Source organism: Centropristis striata, chromosome 8, assembly GCF_030273125.1.
Source record: "Centropristis striata isolate RG_2023a ecotype Rhode Island chromosome 8, C.striata_1.0, whole genome shotgun sequence".
In the NCBI taxonomy this organism is placed as follows: Eukaryota; Metazoa; Chordata; class Actinopteri; order Perciformes; family Serranidae; genus Centropristis; species Centropristis striata.
Window position 1 is genome coordinate 30,192,105 of NC_081524.1, and position 18,527 is coordinate 30,210,631.

Below are 18,527 nucleotides of genomic sequence, written 5' to 3' on the forward strand. Positions count from 1 at the left end.
ATTCTGTTTCAAGAAGCATCCCAACTTTTTTCTTAAGCTTTGTTTTTATTGTACCTGCTGCCTCTTGCAGATCAGTGCCTAATAAACAGAAAGTTGAAAAACAGCCATTTAGATCTCAAAACATGTTACTCCCATTAAATCATAATTTGTTGATAAAGTACTCAAGTTCACTGAGTCCGTGTTTACTGGCAGGCATTATTGGCTGTTTCAAAATAAGAAAGCCTGTGATCAATCTGAACCATCGCAACTACAAAGTTGGCAAAAGTCAAGCCAGTTTGAGAACGACACAGGCTCTGGTCTAAAGCTAACAAATATTATTATGGAGTGATGGTGCCATTATATTATTTCAAGCAGATAAAGCGGGAGAAATCATTAACAGAAAGAGACTTTTAAGATGAGGGGGAAAAACGTCTTCTGTTTGGGTGATCAGAAACTGAGGACTGGGCACTCATCCTTTCACTCCACTCTGTGAAAGTTGTTTTCTTTACTCTCATCTGCACAGGCCTGACAGACTAAAGGAGTAATGAGGTGGGAAAGAAGAGTGGCATTATAAAAAGGAGTGCCATGCTTTCCACTACTTCACTACTTTATCCCCGTTCTTCTCTGTCCACCCTTCAACAATAATACTGGCTTAGATGGAGGAGTTTTCCTTCAATGGCCTCCGACCCCCTGCCCGTGCTGCAGGTACATTACGGCCTGGATAAGCCTGTTAAAGTGGCCGGGTACAATCAAAGTCGGGGATGACTCCTGGTGCGTTACAGGCACCTTGATACAGAGCCGCAGGAAATAAAATCTAACGGATGAAAAGAAAGGCAACAATGGAAAGTGTGTGGCAGACATGCAGTGGAGAGCCTTAATGATGTGGAGATGTCTGGGTAGATAGAGCTGCAGACTGCCGGCTGAGAAGCCCCGCTGGGACAGAGGGGCTTGTGATAGACTTAAAGTTAATCCACTGCTTGCCTCTGTGGCTTTAAACGTCATTTAGTGGAGATGAGGCTGGACTCCCTTTTTTCCTGTGGCCATGGAAAATGATCCAAAGATAGATGACAACTTAAAACAGCTCAGGTCACCCACTGAGTCCCATCAATGATGCACAGGAACGCCTACCTGCGTTCCCCAGGCAACCAGAGTGACATCACTTCCTTCCTGGAGGACCTCGGCCTGCGAGAGTGGGATGGTGTAGGACTCCACGGGAACCTGCTCCACTGAGAAAACACACACACACAAATTCAAGGACATTAATATTCCATCAGCACTTACATGTGAACACATTACATGCAAGCTCACACACAAGATAAACAAGGGTCAATTCTGAACACATTCATTAATCACTTCACTATGCTCCCTCTGGTTTTCGTGTAAAACATTCAGATCCCAAACTGACCGGACCCTTAATAATAGACCAGATGACAAACTGGTGAAATGACAGACAGTTAAAGAACACAGTTCGTACTCTACAACATTTACTCTGGCCCATTTAAAATGCTTTTTCGTGCTTTTTTCCAGAACCTCATGTCTCACCAGAGACAGAGTGTGCTTTTATCAGCATAATCTGATGCATGACCTAATGATATCTTTCGCCAGCTACAAGCCCATAATACTGATCAATTCTGACAACAAAACATTGGTGGGATGGGATATCAATCAGAGAAGGGGCCACATAAACGGGGCATCAGCCCAAAAAAGGGGCCTTGCAGCCAGCCTCTCTTTGAACCAAAGTCCAAGACAAAGTGCATGTAAGTACATGGTTTGAATAAGAGTTAATAATGTCTTGGAATACGCATGCTTGGTCATGGAAATCATTACAGTGCAAAAACTTATCATAAACTCAAACTGCCATCACTTTCAAACATGCGGCTTATTACCAATATTTATACTGCCCAGACACAACATATTATCACTAAATGCACTATTTTAATTATCTTTGAATCTCCTTCACCATTAAGGCTTTGGCTGCAAAATGCACAGAGCATTGGATCTTAAAGTGTGAGTGGACTTTGAACCAAACTGCTGAAAGCATTCCTACATGGCAACGCATGAAGTCAAATTTACAATTAGGCAGAGTAATTATACTCTAGGGAGACGCTGGGTTAGAGACCTTTCTGGAAACCTTGAATGACTTCCACGATCCTTTCAAGCCTTTGAGAAGTTAGAAAGGAAAGAAAAATTGCCCATCCCGACGACTCACTATATTAAAACAACATAAAGGGTTTGAGTGAATCATACACAACTCCTGATTTAGGCTCCCAGACGAGACAGAAAATAGGCCCTTGCGCAGAAGGTTAAAACTGAATTATGAAAACTAGGTTATGGTTTAATAAGTGGAATCTCCCTACAAAACAGTATGGCCTTGATGAGACAAATGTGTGGTTTTTATACTGTTCTGCACAAGAAAAGAGAGGCCGCTGCAATTAAAACCATGACTTCATAATCCAGGCATAGATCATTAGAAGCATGTTGACCTGGCACGAGAGCTGGCTCGCTCAGCCCCTATAGGAAAATAACTCGTGAAACGCTACCATTTCTAAAAGACGGATGAGTGATTCATCCTACAGCTAACCCTAACCCTTACTCGAGGCAAGGGGACCACATGTTAATGTGGGTGGAACAATAAAGTGTTCAGTTCAGCCTGCGGCAGCTGGTCAGTGAGCACATCCTCTTACAAACATGTCTCAACACTTACGTTGGCTTGATTGACAAAACATATTGTGTGACTGGCTAGTAAAGTAGTATCTACTATATTTGGGATCAGTCCACATGGCAACCTCTCTTACATACACCATATTACAGATGTATCTCATCACTTCCCAAACGGCTAATAAACCAAGATCCATATCAACGGAGCAACAATGCAAACAAACACACAGTGAACTCAGACACCTGCTCTCAGCTGCTCTGTTGAACTGCATTGATTTGACACATCATTCTTCTATTATATAACCATTTCCAATAACTTACTCTGACACAGTGCTATACATTTTCCAACACACATGATCATAATTTGATGAGTCAATTCTTTTAAAGCCACTGAATCCTACACAGCTATGACAGATTATTAGTTCACCACAGCTGGGGGGTATTAAAGACATCATTCACATGCTTGTGTCAAGTATCTGCCTTAAGTTTTCTAAATTCTATGGCTACATTTTGTGTTACATAATAGTAGAAAAAAACAGGACATTTTAGGGATTTGCCTGCCATTGTAGAGCCTTAGCATTTTTTTTGCAGGGCTCGAGACATGAATGTAAAAACAATGTGGAGAGCAGCTGAACGAGCCAACTCACAGTACGTCACGGCACATCGGATGGCGAAGGGGTTGCAATGTGGTTGCTCAAATTTAGCGATATAATATTGAGAGGCATCATCTACCAGGCATTCCTTCACGGCCCTCCTATATCACAGCCCCCCTATATACGTTCTTTGAAGGCAGTCATGTTATTAAATGTGTCCAGACTGACTCTAAAGCTCATCTCGCAGAGAAATTCTACATTTTTTTGACTCTGAAGCCTATTTTTGTGACATCAAGTAAAATGTCTGCATTGACAGATGTTTTAAAAAAATCACACACATTTCCCCCTGTATATGTGTTCTTATTCATCTTATTAACCTTATCTACATTGACTGATCAAAGCTCCCAGTCTGTGAGCTTCCCGTTTCAGACAGATTACGCCCACTTGCTATGGTGGGCAGGGAAATAAAATGAAGAAATAAATAAATACATACAAACACTATAGATTTCTTTCCATGGAGCAGACATAAAAACTATTTTAGTTCAGTACATTTCTGCTGTCAGTCAGGCTGGTGAAGGCAGGTTAGTCAGTCGCTGTCACCTCAGTTCCCCATGAGCTGCTGCTGACAGACAACAGATCTGTTTGCCATAACTTTGTTTAACCTATTGTGAAAAAGTATACAGTAATGGAAAAAAATATTGGACCATTGTTTTCTTCAATTTCTTGTTCATTTTAATGCCTGGTATAACTAATTTTTGGACAAATATAATAACAAAAATAGCTCATAAGAGTTTAATTTAAGAGCTGATATCTAGCCATTTTCCATGGTTTTCTTGATAATAACCAAAATCATTATCAAGAAAACCATAGAAATGGCTAGATATCAGCTCTTAAATTAAACTCTCATGAACTATTTTTGTTGTTATCATTATATTTGTCCAAACACATGTAGCTTTAGTTGTACCAGGCATTAAAATTAACAAGAAATTTGATAGAAATCAAAGAAAACAAGGGTGGTCTAATAATTTTTTCCATGACTGTAGCCTTATTCATAAAACCCTATTGAAAAGATTTATGTTTGTGCTCTTTTTATTATTATTATTATTTTTTACAATAACAATTTAATATGATTTTAAAGGGCAAACTGGCAGTTGTATGGTAAGTCTATGAGCCTCACAAACATCTACGGAAGACCAACATGGATGATCACAGCGTCATAGCAAAGAAAATTGGTGTAAAAATGTATGTTTGCTTCCCTGTTAAAAGAGACAAGGGGTAGTACCGCATGCTTGCAAAGACTTTTATCAAGCACAAATCAACTAAATGGACATGGAAGGGGCATCTTCAATGTTTTTAAAGCACGTTTCACAACACAAACTAGAGATGGACCGATACATCGGGCAGCCGATATTTGCATTTTTTTTTACTGGTATCGGCATTGGCCGATACGTGCGTGCATTTGCCGATCAATTAGCACATTTCACTGAGCTAACACCAGGCAAGGCTTGGTGCAACATCTGCCATTTGCTGGTGAGCTGCTTCTGATACCGGAAAAAAGAAACACATCAAATATGTGGACTCATCTGAGGCGTAACAACATACACATTGTTTTCTATCCAACTGTTAGTATGTTTTGTTTGTTTTGTTAATAAATGTTTCTTTTTTTGTTTAAATTGAGACTTGTGTAACAATTGTTGTCATTGTGTCATTTTTATCATGTAAATGGAGGGAGAAAAGGCAATATCGGCCCAAAAAAAATCGGCTGATGTCAAAATAATCGGTATCAGCATCTGCATTAAAAAACCTGTATCGGTCGACCACTAACACAAACACTAAATAAACATTACATGAAGTTAAAATTTCTATAAAGGCGGTTTACTGTGTGCACCGCCATGTTGCTTTGATGTCAGGTGTGTTTATCGGTGAACTCAGGCTCTGTGGATTTAACCAGAGTTTCAGAATTTAAATTGCGACTTGCGAATGACTGTTCCATTGCACTTTTTTTTTAACTTGTTAAAGGTCGTTTCTTACCAAGTTCTGAGTGCAATTGATTGCAACATAACTTACTTGGTGCCAAGGAGTGGTTTTAATATCAGACTGCACTGTAACATGACAAATGCTTTGGACGACGATCACTAACTTCATGCCATAATTGAAACAATCTCAGCAGTCATCTCTAACAATCTCATCTGGCTCATATCAAAGCGGGAAACTAACAAAACTTGTGAAAATCAAGAAGTTTCGCTGCGAGGTTGGTAGTATCAATCTGTTCTGGCTCTGCCTTCCATTACTATAATGAGCTCAAACATCATCTTCGAGCCTCTGACGCCGTTTTAATCATGAATTTCAAATTACCATAATGTAGCCAAGGCTGCACTGCACTTGCAACTGCTGCCAACAATTGTAAAGAGTTTATTACGACTTTACTGGACACCTTCTTGCACGGCAGCAACAGCCATGCTGGGCTCAACACTAATGTTCTCTCCACATAGGGAGGAGGGAGAGAGGAGTCTGCTGGGCACTGTCAACGCTTCACAGCCCATTTAGACGGTCTGCTTAACACTTGTGGTCCTGCTGATCTAACTCGCATTGCTTGCAGTCAGGCATATTGTTTGTTTTCTTGACTCGCGCCTCTTAAAGGGAGAACATTTGCTTTCGATATGGTGCCCAGGCAAACAGATCGAGGGCTGCCGGGGCATGATGCTGAACACTAAAACGTGCTGAGTTACTTAGGCTGTGAATCTCAAGGCACCTCATGATCCAATTAGATTACAACTCAGTGAGCTAAAATGTAGTTTTAAAATAATTGTAAATGGTCTTGATGCATCAAAATCTTTTATTTCTATACATGATTTGGCTTTAAAATGGAGCCCTGCTACAGGCTCTTACAGGTCAGCTGACATCTAGTTAGGCTGCTCCAGGCTTAATATTACAGGGTACATGTCGGCTTCAGATTTATATTCACACGCAATCACTCTTACCTGCCGCTCTGTACAGGATCTTGGGCTCGAAGAATATGCAGGGGTTTTGGTCAGCGATGCAGGAGAGGAGCAGCCCCTTGGCCTGCACTGGACTACGAGGTATTACAACCTGAGGAACACATGACACACTTTATTAGACCCAGTCATGATGTTAAGATAATTCGACTTTCAATAATTTATCTGAAAACATCTCATTTTGAAAAACTTTATATTTCATATTTTAACTTGTGTTCACATCTAATTCATAGTGTGTAATGGAGAGTGGCTCCAGAGGACGAAAGTAGAAACGGGCCAATGTGCCACTCCACCTCCAGTTTATTAAGACTTTAATAAAGAACTGTTTTATGTACAGAGTAAAGATATTATTGGCAGATATTGGCCTATCACAGACATATCAGTATCGGCATATGTTGTACAATATGCATCGATATGAAAACTGGTCAGTAGTCAACTGATATTGGACATGTAGAACTGATGTTTTTAATTTAGTAATTTATTTGCATTTCTTCCTTTTTTTAAGCATTAATTTTAAGATTTAGTTTATTATATAGATAACTATATAATGTAAAATACGTATAATAAAGTTATGTTTAAGAAAGCAGCCTTTTAACTAACATTGCATAGTTATATTGGTGCTCAATCCACATAGAAAATGTCATATTTACCATATCTGCCATCATATTGGTAATCAGTGAATATTTCCCCTCTACAATCAGTATGGGTCTCAAAATAACATATCATTCAGGCCTTCATACAGGTTGGGTTAAGACTGAGACAAACCCCACAAAAATTATTTTCAACTCTTCTTAACAATTGTTGTCTCTCTGACACTGTAATTGTGTTAGATAATAAATCTCTTAATGGTATTTAGGTCAGAATTGGGGTATCAGGACAACACTGGTCCAAAGCTGAATCCAGCCTGTCAGCCTGTGTGTTGGGACTGACTTTCAGACGGAGCCAACAGTGCCGGCAGTATGCACAGAGATTAACATTTATCAGCCTGACCTTTGCTGGGAGACAACCTGTTTATTGCCTGCATTGATGGTTACGCACAGTGGATGAACTGTAGCTGTAAATCATACAGTCATTCCCATTCTGTGGTGTATGTGATCCTTTGATGATGTGTATGCTCATGCTGGAAAAAAAGCAGGGAGGGATGTTATATCTGACATTTTAACTTGTTTACTTTGAGCACATGCTATTCATTCCTTATCTTCCATTAAATCAGTCCTCCTTTGGCCTTTTTCACACATACAGACTCAGAGTAGCAGGCTCCCTCTTGCCTTTTAACAGGCCTGAGGCTTGCAGGTGTGTTTAGAGTTGTGAATGAAGTTTATATATCACTTAATGTATATGACTGGACAGTTATTGTCCTGCCACTACAATTATGCACGACCAAGTAATTCCTGAGTGGTCCGTTTCTAAACCTAGTTCTTCCTATTCGAGTCCCTGTAGCTTGCTGAAGTTATATTATACTGCAACTGTACTTTTACATAGTTCAGTTTCAGTATAAAACAGCTTCTGTTTGTAGATGGGATTAAAGCAAGACAATAGTTTCCTCCCACGCAGGACAGAAAATGTCCATTAAGTTGAACTTTAGTCGCTAGGCTACTTGAGTTGCAGTGGGTGTTGCCAAGATGTCGAGCACAACCAATATGGGATTTTAAAGACGGATACTGATTTAAGAGGGGAAATATTTACAGTTTACAATATGCTGAATTTTTGAGGTGAAATTATTATAGTGAAATGTGGATTATGCACCAATTTTGCAACAAAATCACTAAAAAGTAGGGCTGCACAGAAAAAGATGTCTAATTGCAAGTTTTTTGATATTGCAATTGTAATGTGATTCATAATTTTGGAAGAAAATATCATTTTTTGGGTTATTATTCTAATTATCATGGAAAAATGCATTAAAATGATCATGGTGTGATTATTGCAGAGAACATTATCTGCAGGCTGGGAAATCTTGGAACACCACAAAAATTAATTGATACTTCAATACATTATTTGCCGATATACCACTAAGTCCATATTGCGATTTAGATAAAATTAGGATTAATAGTGCATGCACAGGTTTTCAGAAGGCTGCTTTCTTAAGCAAATAAATAAGAAATAAAACATTAATAAATACCTTAAAAAACATCAGCATTTTTGGTTCAGGATCGAAGAAAAATAAAATACAATAAATACCCAATGCCATTTCTAAATCAAATCGAGCATTGTTTTTTGCATTACATTACTGTAAAAATGTTTTTTATATTGTTGCAATATAACCCATCCCTCTAGATTATGGTTGGAGCTGGTTTTAATTAAGATGATTAAAGTGCCCTTACTTTTACTGTTGTTGAGTTCATTCTAGAAACAATAAAACTGAAATGCCTTTTTTTCCTGAACTGTTATGCTGATAATGATGCAGGGGAATAAAAAAAACGATTTAAAACAAATCGTAACAAATACAATTCATCAAGTTTAGGGGTCAGTCTTAGTCGTCATGTAATCAAATCATTACAATTCGGTTGAAATAGTCCTTCTGCTACTTTTTCACAATATTTATCAACGTTCCCCTTTATAAAAGGGACAATATTCATGTGATACTGTGAGAAATGAGAAACCAGGTATTTGTTCAGCTTCAAAAAAATGATTTGTATGCATTGTAGTGTACTTATTTCTCCCATTTTGTATTTCTCTCTAGAGTAACTGTCAGTATTGCATAACTATAGCTGATGACAAAGATTTGGACTGTTTCCCCGATGTAATCAGACCACTTAACACACCTTGCCGTTCTGCCAGAATACTTCTGAATGTGTTTTGGGGCAAGATGTGACATTTCAAAATTGCACTGACAGAAAAAAAAAGCTATCAATGGAAAAAAATACAAGTCAGAATCTGTAATAAACCACATGATTGACCTTGATGCCAGGGCAGTGGGCGAAGAAGGCCTCCGGGCTTTGAGAGTGGTAAAGTGAGCCGTGGCCGACACACCCCCACGGAGCACGGATGGTGAGGTTGCCGCAGTCAAACAAGTTGCCAGAGCGGTAGCGGTACTTGGCTGCTTCATTGACTATCTGGAAAGAGACCAATACAATTAAGGTTAATACAACCACACATTAATAGTTGACGTGATTAAACTTTACTGATCCGAATGGGACACCTGGGTTGCTACAACAGCAAACGCAGCAAATTCCAGTCAGTAAAAAGACTATAACAACAACATGTTGTGGGTTTATGGGGTCTATTTAGTGTTTGCTGGTTTAATCAACTGCAGATCTATTTATCAAAAAGCACCGTAGTAAATGGAGTGCTTTCTTTTGTTTTTTTATGAAGTCAGACCACACTAGTGGACAGTGGACTGAAGCTTCATGTGCAGAGCCATTCTCTCTGCTATTCCCCTTAAAGCTTTTAAAAACGTTATTTTATTTTTAACGAGCAAAATTACCTAAAGTGTCTGGTTCCTTTTACCTACTTCTACAGTTTCTGATACTGGGCTTCCTCCAAAAAAGTGTCCCAAGTTTTCTTCCCTGAAGCTCAGGTGGGCTGTTAATTCAGCCTTTATGCCTCTCGGAGGTCAGTTTGGACTGAGCCGTTTTAAGCGAGAGCCCAGAAGGAGAGAAAAGGAGCCCACTCACGGCCTGACACCAGATTTGATCTACTATTGCTCACAGCAGGAGCCCCTTATAGAAACTGGTTCCATTATCACACGTTTTGTTTTGCCTTGACATAACAGAGACTCATTTATCTTGTGGAGGGTGAGAATACACAGAAGGACACTAGTGTCAGCATGTATGAATGCTAAAACAGCAGGGCTGCCCACTGTCCTTCTCAGCCATATTAATCTTTCTCACTGTAAAAAGACCCGGGAAAGACCTTTTGTTTAACACATTTTTTCAAGTTAGATTGTAGAATATAATACAATAGAAGATTTGAAGTCTGTTTATCAAACACCTGCATGCAACAAGGAATAAGATATACAAACAAGTCAGAAGAATAAATATTTTTTTTTTCCATTTGTTAAACCACTTTTAAGACACCTTTTATCATATCACCTAAATCTACACTAATCAATGCATATTTTAGCCACGGTTTATATTAACTTTGAAAGTAAGGGATAAACAGAAGACCAATATAGCAACAAGTCTCATCTCAAGCCTATCTCATCTGCTGTGAGGCAACAGGAAACAATCACATATGGAATGGTTTTTATTTTAAATATTAAAAGATTTTTGGTCTACATGAGTGATTGTGTAGATAGATACAGCACCAGATTATGTTGAAAATCGAACATTTGTTTATATAAATATACTGATGTTTGTATCTTTTGCTGGAAGGCCTCATCACTCCAATGTAAATAAACTGCAAATGCACAGATGGTTATCACATTTATAATACTAGGAGAGGCCCATGGATGCAAAACAAAGATACATTACATAACCATATTCTCTACCGATTCATCATTTTTGCTGGCTTGGGCCATGACGTTCAGGTTGAGTGATTGCACTGTTTGTTTTGGTGCAACAATGGTGGTATGCACTCTGATCCAGAGCCCTGCGAATGTGTGTGCTGGTACACCAGGCAAGTATAAAGAGTACAACCTAACTCAAAGCTCTACATTCCTGCAGCATAGAAATAAGTCGCATAGGGATTTCACACTATAGTTACCATGGTCACACATCAGAAAAAAAGTGTGGCGTCTAGTTAAAGGTTCTTTGTATAAAATCGGCAATTACTCTGGCCTATACCAATGTTACTAAATGTCTTGACAGATACTGTTATTTTATATGAATAGTTAGGCCATCATTAAGTGAGTGGTGGTATTTCTAAAAAACAACAATGTAGATGGGATATTCTTAGCTTTAGTACAGACATAAAATGTATTTGTGGTGTTTTTTCCACCCATGTTTTCCCTCTCCTTCTAATCTAATTTGTGACGAATATCTTTTTATTTCTGCCAGTACATTTCTCATCATGCTTTTGGTGATACAAACAGGATGTACAATGTTGCCATGGAGTCAGCGAGGTAGCCAGGGTCATTTCACTCAAAAAAAAAAGACATTAAAAAATAAATTCAATTTGATGAATTTTTTTTAGGTATAATCTGAAGTTATTAGAAGCTATATCTATGAAAGAGGTATCAAGAAAAAAAACACACTGGAAGGAGTGTGCGGATTCCCCTAATAACTGTATGATGTCTTGGTGTCCAGTTATGACTCTGAGAAGGATTTTTGATGCAAAAGGCAGGTTTTAGCAGTTGCGTCAGCTTACTTTCCCTCCTTCTAACCTGTCCCTTTAACCAAACACCTACAAACTGCCAGTGAATGTGATCCTTTGCTAAGAGAGGTTTCTCCTGCACCACATCAACATTAAAACAAGTATAAGATAGCTATAAATTACATTTTGATAATCATGTTTTATTTGCAAAGTGTAAAAATGTCTAGGGACTTCTTATCTCTAGAGCATTGTTAGTGTCTTGTCTTGCACTGTGTTAGTCTGCGGTAATGTGTTACTGACCTAACCTGTAGAGCTGCAACAATCAATCAATTAATTAATTAATCAAGTTGCTGCATTACTTACCTGGTCAAAAGCAGGATAGATGTAGTCAGCAAACTGGATCTCCGCAATAGCTGTTGCACCAGCAACAGCTACTCCAATACCAAATCCCACAATCCCCTGCTCACAAAGGGGGGTGTTGAAGACTCGGTCTTTACCTGGGGAGACAACAGCAGAGTGGAGGAGAAAAAGATTAAGTAGCTGAAGGCAAACTGAGCTAACTGATGTATCAAGTTTCCCGGAGAGAAAAGTTCAAACACATGTTTAAGGTTTAAGTCTGAGATCACTGAACAGCCCATTGTATTGAATTATTTATTTGGTACCGCAGACCACAACTGTACAACCCTTATTCCCCCCCGAAATATGGATGCTGTGTAAAACATAAACAAAAGAAAAAAATTCAAAAAAGTTGGGATGTCTCTGCTTATTTCAGTAGGACAATGCAAAGTCATATTCTGTATGTGTTACAATAGCATGGCTTCGAAGGAAAAGAGTTCAGGTAATAGATTGACCAGTTGTCCCATTAAAAATGTGGGACGCATTATGAAGTGCAAAATATGACAATGTAGACCTTGAAATGTTGGGCAACTGAACATATATATTCTTTAAAACTTCAACACTTAGTGTCCTTGTTTCCTAAATGCTAACAAAGTGTCTTTAAAGAAAAGATGATAATACAGTGATAAAAATACACCCGTCTTGATTTTTTGGTATATACTGCAGGCATCAAATTAAAAAAGGAGTGTATATTTACAATACATTTGTCGATTTGAACAGTTATCAATAAATATGTGAAAAATTGTTTAGCAAATGAACACACTATTTTATTTATGTTTTAAGTTTTGTTTTACAAAGTAGTTGTAATTATTCATTTGGGACCACTAAGCACAATTACAGAGGGTGTCCAAGGATCAGCAGGGTTTTTTTCTGAAAACAGAACAAGGCCCAGGCAGCACACTTGAGTGATGAGGTTGCAAAGAACATGTGCCCTTAAAATGCCATGCAGTCCTAAAATAAATGAAGTGACAAACTGATGACTCCCACTCAGCTGTAGCTAACCAAGCCTGTGATGCACACACACAACATCAGAAAAAAATAAAATAAAATTCCATTCTCCACCCTATAATCTGAAAAGGAGCCGCAGGAGTGGGACTCTAAATTTGGGTTGTGTGTTATTTTTGCTCTCATCTTTGTGTATTTGCCAGTCCAGTATTTTTTTGTTTTGCTGGGGAGTGCGTTTCTCAGCATTGAAACTCTGCCCTTATGTGCACTGCCTGTGCTCAGAAAGTTCAATTAGCAACCACAGCACCACAAACCCTTAGAGGAATGAACAATTAAGCGATCAACATTTTGTGCCTTGCAACTCAGACTGAAGCCAACCTCAAATATGCAGCTTCATGTGAAAGTGACAGTAAGTAACATGTGTGTGTATGTGTGCTTCTGTGTATCATCAAAGCAATGAGTAATAAGTCATTTAATGACGAGAAAAATACAACCAAGAGATGGAACAATAACACAATGTGCGACCGTCAAATGCATTGATGCGTTAACATTTGTGCCTCAGTCTAGAATGCATATTTAAATAGACATGTTTGGGTAACTTTTATAGCCTGTGCTGTCTGGAACCAGCACTGCATTCAGTAAAAAAAAAAAAGGCTATACAAAACACACACACATCAATGAGAGGGAGAGCGAGTCGGAGCATGGGGGTCAATGTGTGCTGTGGTTTTCAGGGAAACAGCTCTCAGAGGTAGCCAGTAGCCAGCGGCGGGAGATCTGCATCACCAAGGTGAATGCATCTGCCTCGTAAAAAGCCATTCATGTAGTGTCTGCCATGCATTAACCTCTGTTCTGTATAATGGCTATGGGTGGCAGAGGTGTGCACCATCCCTTTCAGTAGTGAGGGGGATAAAAACAGCTTTGCGCTCGTCACTGTACACAAGGATGAGATGGAAAATAATGATCCCTCTCCAAAGGTCAACACTTCTGACGTCAGTGAAAACAAAAAGGCAAAGCCGGCTACTGTGGGGAGGATTTGACACTCCTTGCTAGTGAAAAAAAAAACCTGGCAAGCTATTGACATCTAATTATTTTTAGACCACGTTAAAACCATAACAAGGAACAAAAACTATTAAGTATGTCTGTTAAGGGTTGTGTATTCATGCCGACCTGTCACATACAAATATAAGTTCCATGTGACTACCCATAAAAACATGCTGCTCGAACTAAGACTAACATTAAATGCTGTCATTCAGACATTAACAAAAGGGTAGATTGTATTTAGAATCAAATATAGCCTCTCTCTTGTCTAGAAAACAGTCAATAAAGTCATTTGATTGTTAAGTGTTTTATATTTAGAGAAACTGTAAGCAGCTTATGAACATCAGAGTTAAAATTAAGAAGAGGTTTACAAAAAAAATGCCACTGTATTTTAAAACCCTACACCCCATCACTGGGATGATGCATATTTAGGTGCTTTGAATTAAATTCTAATGCTATTTTATTAAATTATTTTTTGCATTTTGGTATTTTCAATTCCACAGCATAAGAAATGCTTTTCAGTTTTATAGCTTATTGTGAACTGTTGACTCTTTGGACAGTGTTTATAGAGTGTAATATAAAAGTACTTGCAAAATTAGTTATTTTTATAATGAAAATGGTTTACGGTACAGTGGGTAAAATGCTACCTCCATCCCAACCGAGACGATTTTGTCCGTCTTTGACAACTACACTTCTGTCTGTTCTGAACCATGAGTCCTAAACCGCATGAACTGAATCGTGACTTCTGTGTGCTGTTAAACCCCTATTAAGTACTGTCACTGCACAGCTTCTGTACACTGTTTAGTCAAACAGTTTGAGGGGATCTGAATGTAGCTGAAGACATGGCACTGCTTAATGCTATTTAGAGGGAAAAAACAAAGCTTGCGATTTCAAATTGGTTCTTCACAGATTTTAATCTACAGGAAATTGGTCGCAACCACCAACTTTTCCTCTACTCACTATTCATTATGGACATTACTCATATGCCATGTCTTTGGTCATTTCAGTCCCAATAGGGATTTATGTTAATGTTCTGAAAGTCAACTACAAAATCAAAATTGAACTGTCAGTTTCTTCTGAAGGAAAAATCCTAACTGACTAATACCAGGAAGACACATAATTTATTTTAATAATGTAATGAAGTGCAGATGCAGAGCTCTCTGTGGGTCAAACTTCAAAGCTCTTGGCAGTGGAAGCTACATCCCTCTAAGCCTTTTCACAAAAAAACATTTTGACATGTAACAGTAGGAAAATCACAGGTTTTAAGTGATAAAAGGACTGGTGGCTGAATTCCATTTAGCGGCTTCAGTTTCACTGTCACTCTCTTGGCTCACTGACACATTTGAATAGAACGTGGCCATTGTAACCTTTATCGGTAACACCTGTGTTTTTCCTACTATAACAAGTCACAATGTCTGCTGTGAAAAAGACCCATCAGAGAAATAATCTCATGCATATATTTTGCATTCATGCACTGCAATTTCTTGCTCTTTGTCACTTGGCAATTCTGATTTACCTGTAACAAACTGACATCTGTCACAATTGCTACTTGCTGGAAATAATCAATCAATAGAGAGCAGGTGCGCATCAGTCTCTGCTGTACGTAATTCAGAGCCGATTTACCTTTATTCGACTCCACACATTTTGGTCATATTAAAGGAGTACCTAACAAGACAATGGAAAATAATTTATTGGGCCTTAAATAACGTTTTGACAAATTCTATGGAGCAAGAAGTGATTTTAAAAAAACAACATTAATAACACAGGCTTTTCTTGCTGTGACATGTCAAAATGTCTGTCCACCTGGTGTTACTGTAGCTACACTGTCAACCTGAACATTTTTCAATATACCATTTATATTTATAATATACCTGCACCATCAAGCTTAGGGACTTCTTCCCACAGGCGATAAGAGTTTGCAACTCTTAAGCCCCTGAGTTCATTACTTGCAACTGTCATTATGCCACCTCTTTACATGATACACAAGTCACTTTATTCATATGCAATACTGTCTACACACATTTATATGGCTTTACATTTGTATTTTATCCTTATAAATTTGCATCTTATGCCTTAGATTGAGAGTTTGCTTTACTTGCATGTTTTTTTAAATAGATGTTTATTGAGCATTATTGGAGCATAAGTTCTCAGGGGGTTTTTTTTGGCAATGACTGCTTTTTCTGTAATTGATTTGCATATGAAGAATAAGAACTTGACTCTTGTCTTGATTCGAGCGCCAACATAAAAACAGTAGATTTCAAAACAAACTCACAGCAATGAGCACTGACATGCTATATCAGCTTACTATATCAAGTTTGTAAAGCTACCGTGCTACAAAGGACGAACTAGTGCAAACAGATCCTTCTGGTCCTCTGGGTGAACATTGAGCAGTAATATGACCTTGCCAGAGAGGAAGTGGAGAGCTTCTTCAGTCCTCTGCTGCCATCTAGTGGCAAAATCATTAAATACATGGAAGAACAACTCGCTGACATTTATTTTTTAGAGCACACTCACATATTAGAGACGTATGAATAGGAACAATCAACGGGGAAAACAGCATCTTACCATATTTGTCTCGCAGTCCTACTGTGCATCGGAATACTCCACCGAAGGCAACATCTTCCCCAAAGATGACTGCAGATAAACACAACACAATCAGTGATACAATGAATTTAAAAAAAAAATGAGAGCAGAGAAATAGAATACAATTATTTTTAACACACCACTATCCCATCCTACAGCTCTGAGATATGTTCAGGGTTAGGAGAGCTGTTTGACCAACTTTTCTGCCCTTGAAGAGTAACTCATAACACATTGCTTGTAGTAGCCAATAGACTGTATAAAATACCATGAAATAAAAATAACACCAATGACTCAAAAATATGTGGATGCAACTAAATATCTTAACATTTTTTTAGCAACATGACCCCACAACTTCATATATCAAGTTCTACTGAAGTATATTTTTTACAATCTTGCATATATCTTATTAAAGACCTGTTAAAAAGCAGTGCGCAAACAAGGAACCTTTTTACATAATGATGCTCCTGAACACAGTTAGCCATTTGTGACACATCAGGTTATTTACAGGCAAGACAATCAAATATTTTGGAAGTTGCAAGATATATCTAACCGGTAAAAAATGTATCCTATTTTGCATGACGTGTCTAGTCTTACAAGGTTATTAAAACTATTTAAAAGCCAAAACTGCATGATGATAAAAGGAGTAAAGGGGTAGACTTTTCTCATATTTACATCTTTTAACGGCTTCAAAATTCACTTGCTGATTAGGCATATCCTACCTGCTGTGGGATCACTGGCAAGAGTGTTGTCCAAGGCACTTGTAACTGACTGGAACATGTTCATCTTCTGGGTGGGTCCTAAAAGGTTTTAAAATAAAAGTAAATAGAAAATAAAACCCAAGCAACAATTCATTGTTTTGCAATTGGATTTGCCAAACAATACACTGTTAAGTGGCCATACCAGTTATTGCAGAGGAAGAAACATTGAGGAAATTGGCACAGATACACTGCCTTCAGTCAAAAAGACAAACACTTCTTTGTTTAAAATAATGAACAAATATGACAAGCAGTTTCTCAACAGGTTTTCTAAAACCTGATAAGTCACCAAAAGTTCTTTAGTGCTGTCATGCTACACCAGACAGATGCACCATACTTTGATGTCATTAAATGAAAACCTCCTTGACAAACTTGTTTGGCAACTTCTATTGTCATTATGTCTCTAGACAGAAAAAAAATTAACGTGACAGTACAATGTTTTAACGAAGGTATTGTTCAGTTAGTGGAGTTGTAAATGTGCTGCTTATATGCCGAACATTCGCCCTGTCATCTTCGACCAGGTGGTCGAGCTTTTTAGCAATGTCAGCATTGAAAGATTACGCAGTACAAAGGACAGCAGTGTTATGTTTACAAATAAGATTACTTAATTTTAAAGACCTCTTCGACCTCAAAAATGTGTTTTGTAAATGTTAATGACCTGGCTTTTATGCAAGAGCTTCACACTGTGGAGTACATGTAAATAGTTTGACCATAGAAGGCTATTTTCACATTCACAAAAACAACATATACCAACTGTTCAAATGCAGGTACGTCACTTGACTTTTTCCACATCTAAACTGTGGAAACGTCCTGAGCTACACGATTGTTTCATGTTGCTAACGATAGCCGGCTAGCCAGCCACTCACCATATTGTGTCTGCACGGGGTCAGGCTGGAAGGTAAAGTGCGCGACATGTCTCCGTTGTGTTTTTGTACGGGAGCTGGAGCTCGGCGACAATTTCAGCAGAGTGACTCCAAAAGAGCTGTGGGTCCCGGTGCAAACACCGGAAAGTTTCGAGTTTGCACCTCGAATGAAGAACCGTGCAGCAGCCGCCATCACTGTTTGTTATGACTGAACAGGAAGGGCAAGATGAATCAAGTGCGAAGATCGTCTATTCAAGCGAAGATATCATCACTCAGTGGAGGGAACTGGATTACACAGCCTATATCCCTCCTCATTTCTGGATATTAATGGGCATTCTTTAATCTGACTCATGAAATGATACTTAAAAAAACAAAACCTACTCATTAATAATTAATTATCAACATAATTACTGTTGGCCACCATCGACCCAAGATCAATCAATACATTTGTTTGCATTCAAACATAAAATACATTTTAGGAATATGTTCAATCTGTAATAGCTATTACAGGAGATACCTAATACTCCC

General features: G+C 38.3%; 1 protein-coding gene across 1 annotated transcript in view; it reads right to left on the reverse strand.

The window, feature by feature from the left end:
* Positions 1 to 18,214, reverse strand: part of bckdhb (branched chain keto acid dehydrogenase E1 subunit beta) — a 54,349-nt gene extending 36,135 nt beyond the window's left edge. Inside the window, exons 1-7 of the mRNA XM_059340167.1 lie at positions 18,003 to 18,214; positions 17,101 to 17,178; positions 16,364 to 16,432; positions 11,783 to 11,916; positions 9,124 to 9,279; positions 6,212 to 6,320; positions 1,108 to 1,205 (exon numbers count right to left, since the gene is read on the reverse strand). Of these exons, the coding sequence (XP_059196150.1) occupies positions 1,108 to 1,205; positions 6,212 to 6,320; positions 9,124 to 9,279; positions 11,783 to 11,916; positions 16,364 to 16,432; positions 17,101 to 17,178; positions 18,003 to 18,192 (834 nt within the window). The 5' untranslated portion in view covers positions 18,193 to 18,214. The remainder of the gene's footprint in view (positions 1 to 1,107; positions 1,206 to 6,211; positions 6,321 to 9,123; positions 9,280 to 11,782; positions 11,917 to 16,363; positions 16,433 to 17,100; positions 17,179 to 18,002) is intronic.
* Between the last annotated feature and the right edge of the window lie 313 nt (positions 18,215 to 18,527).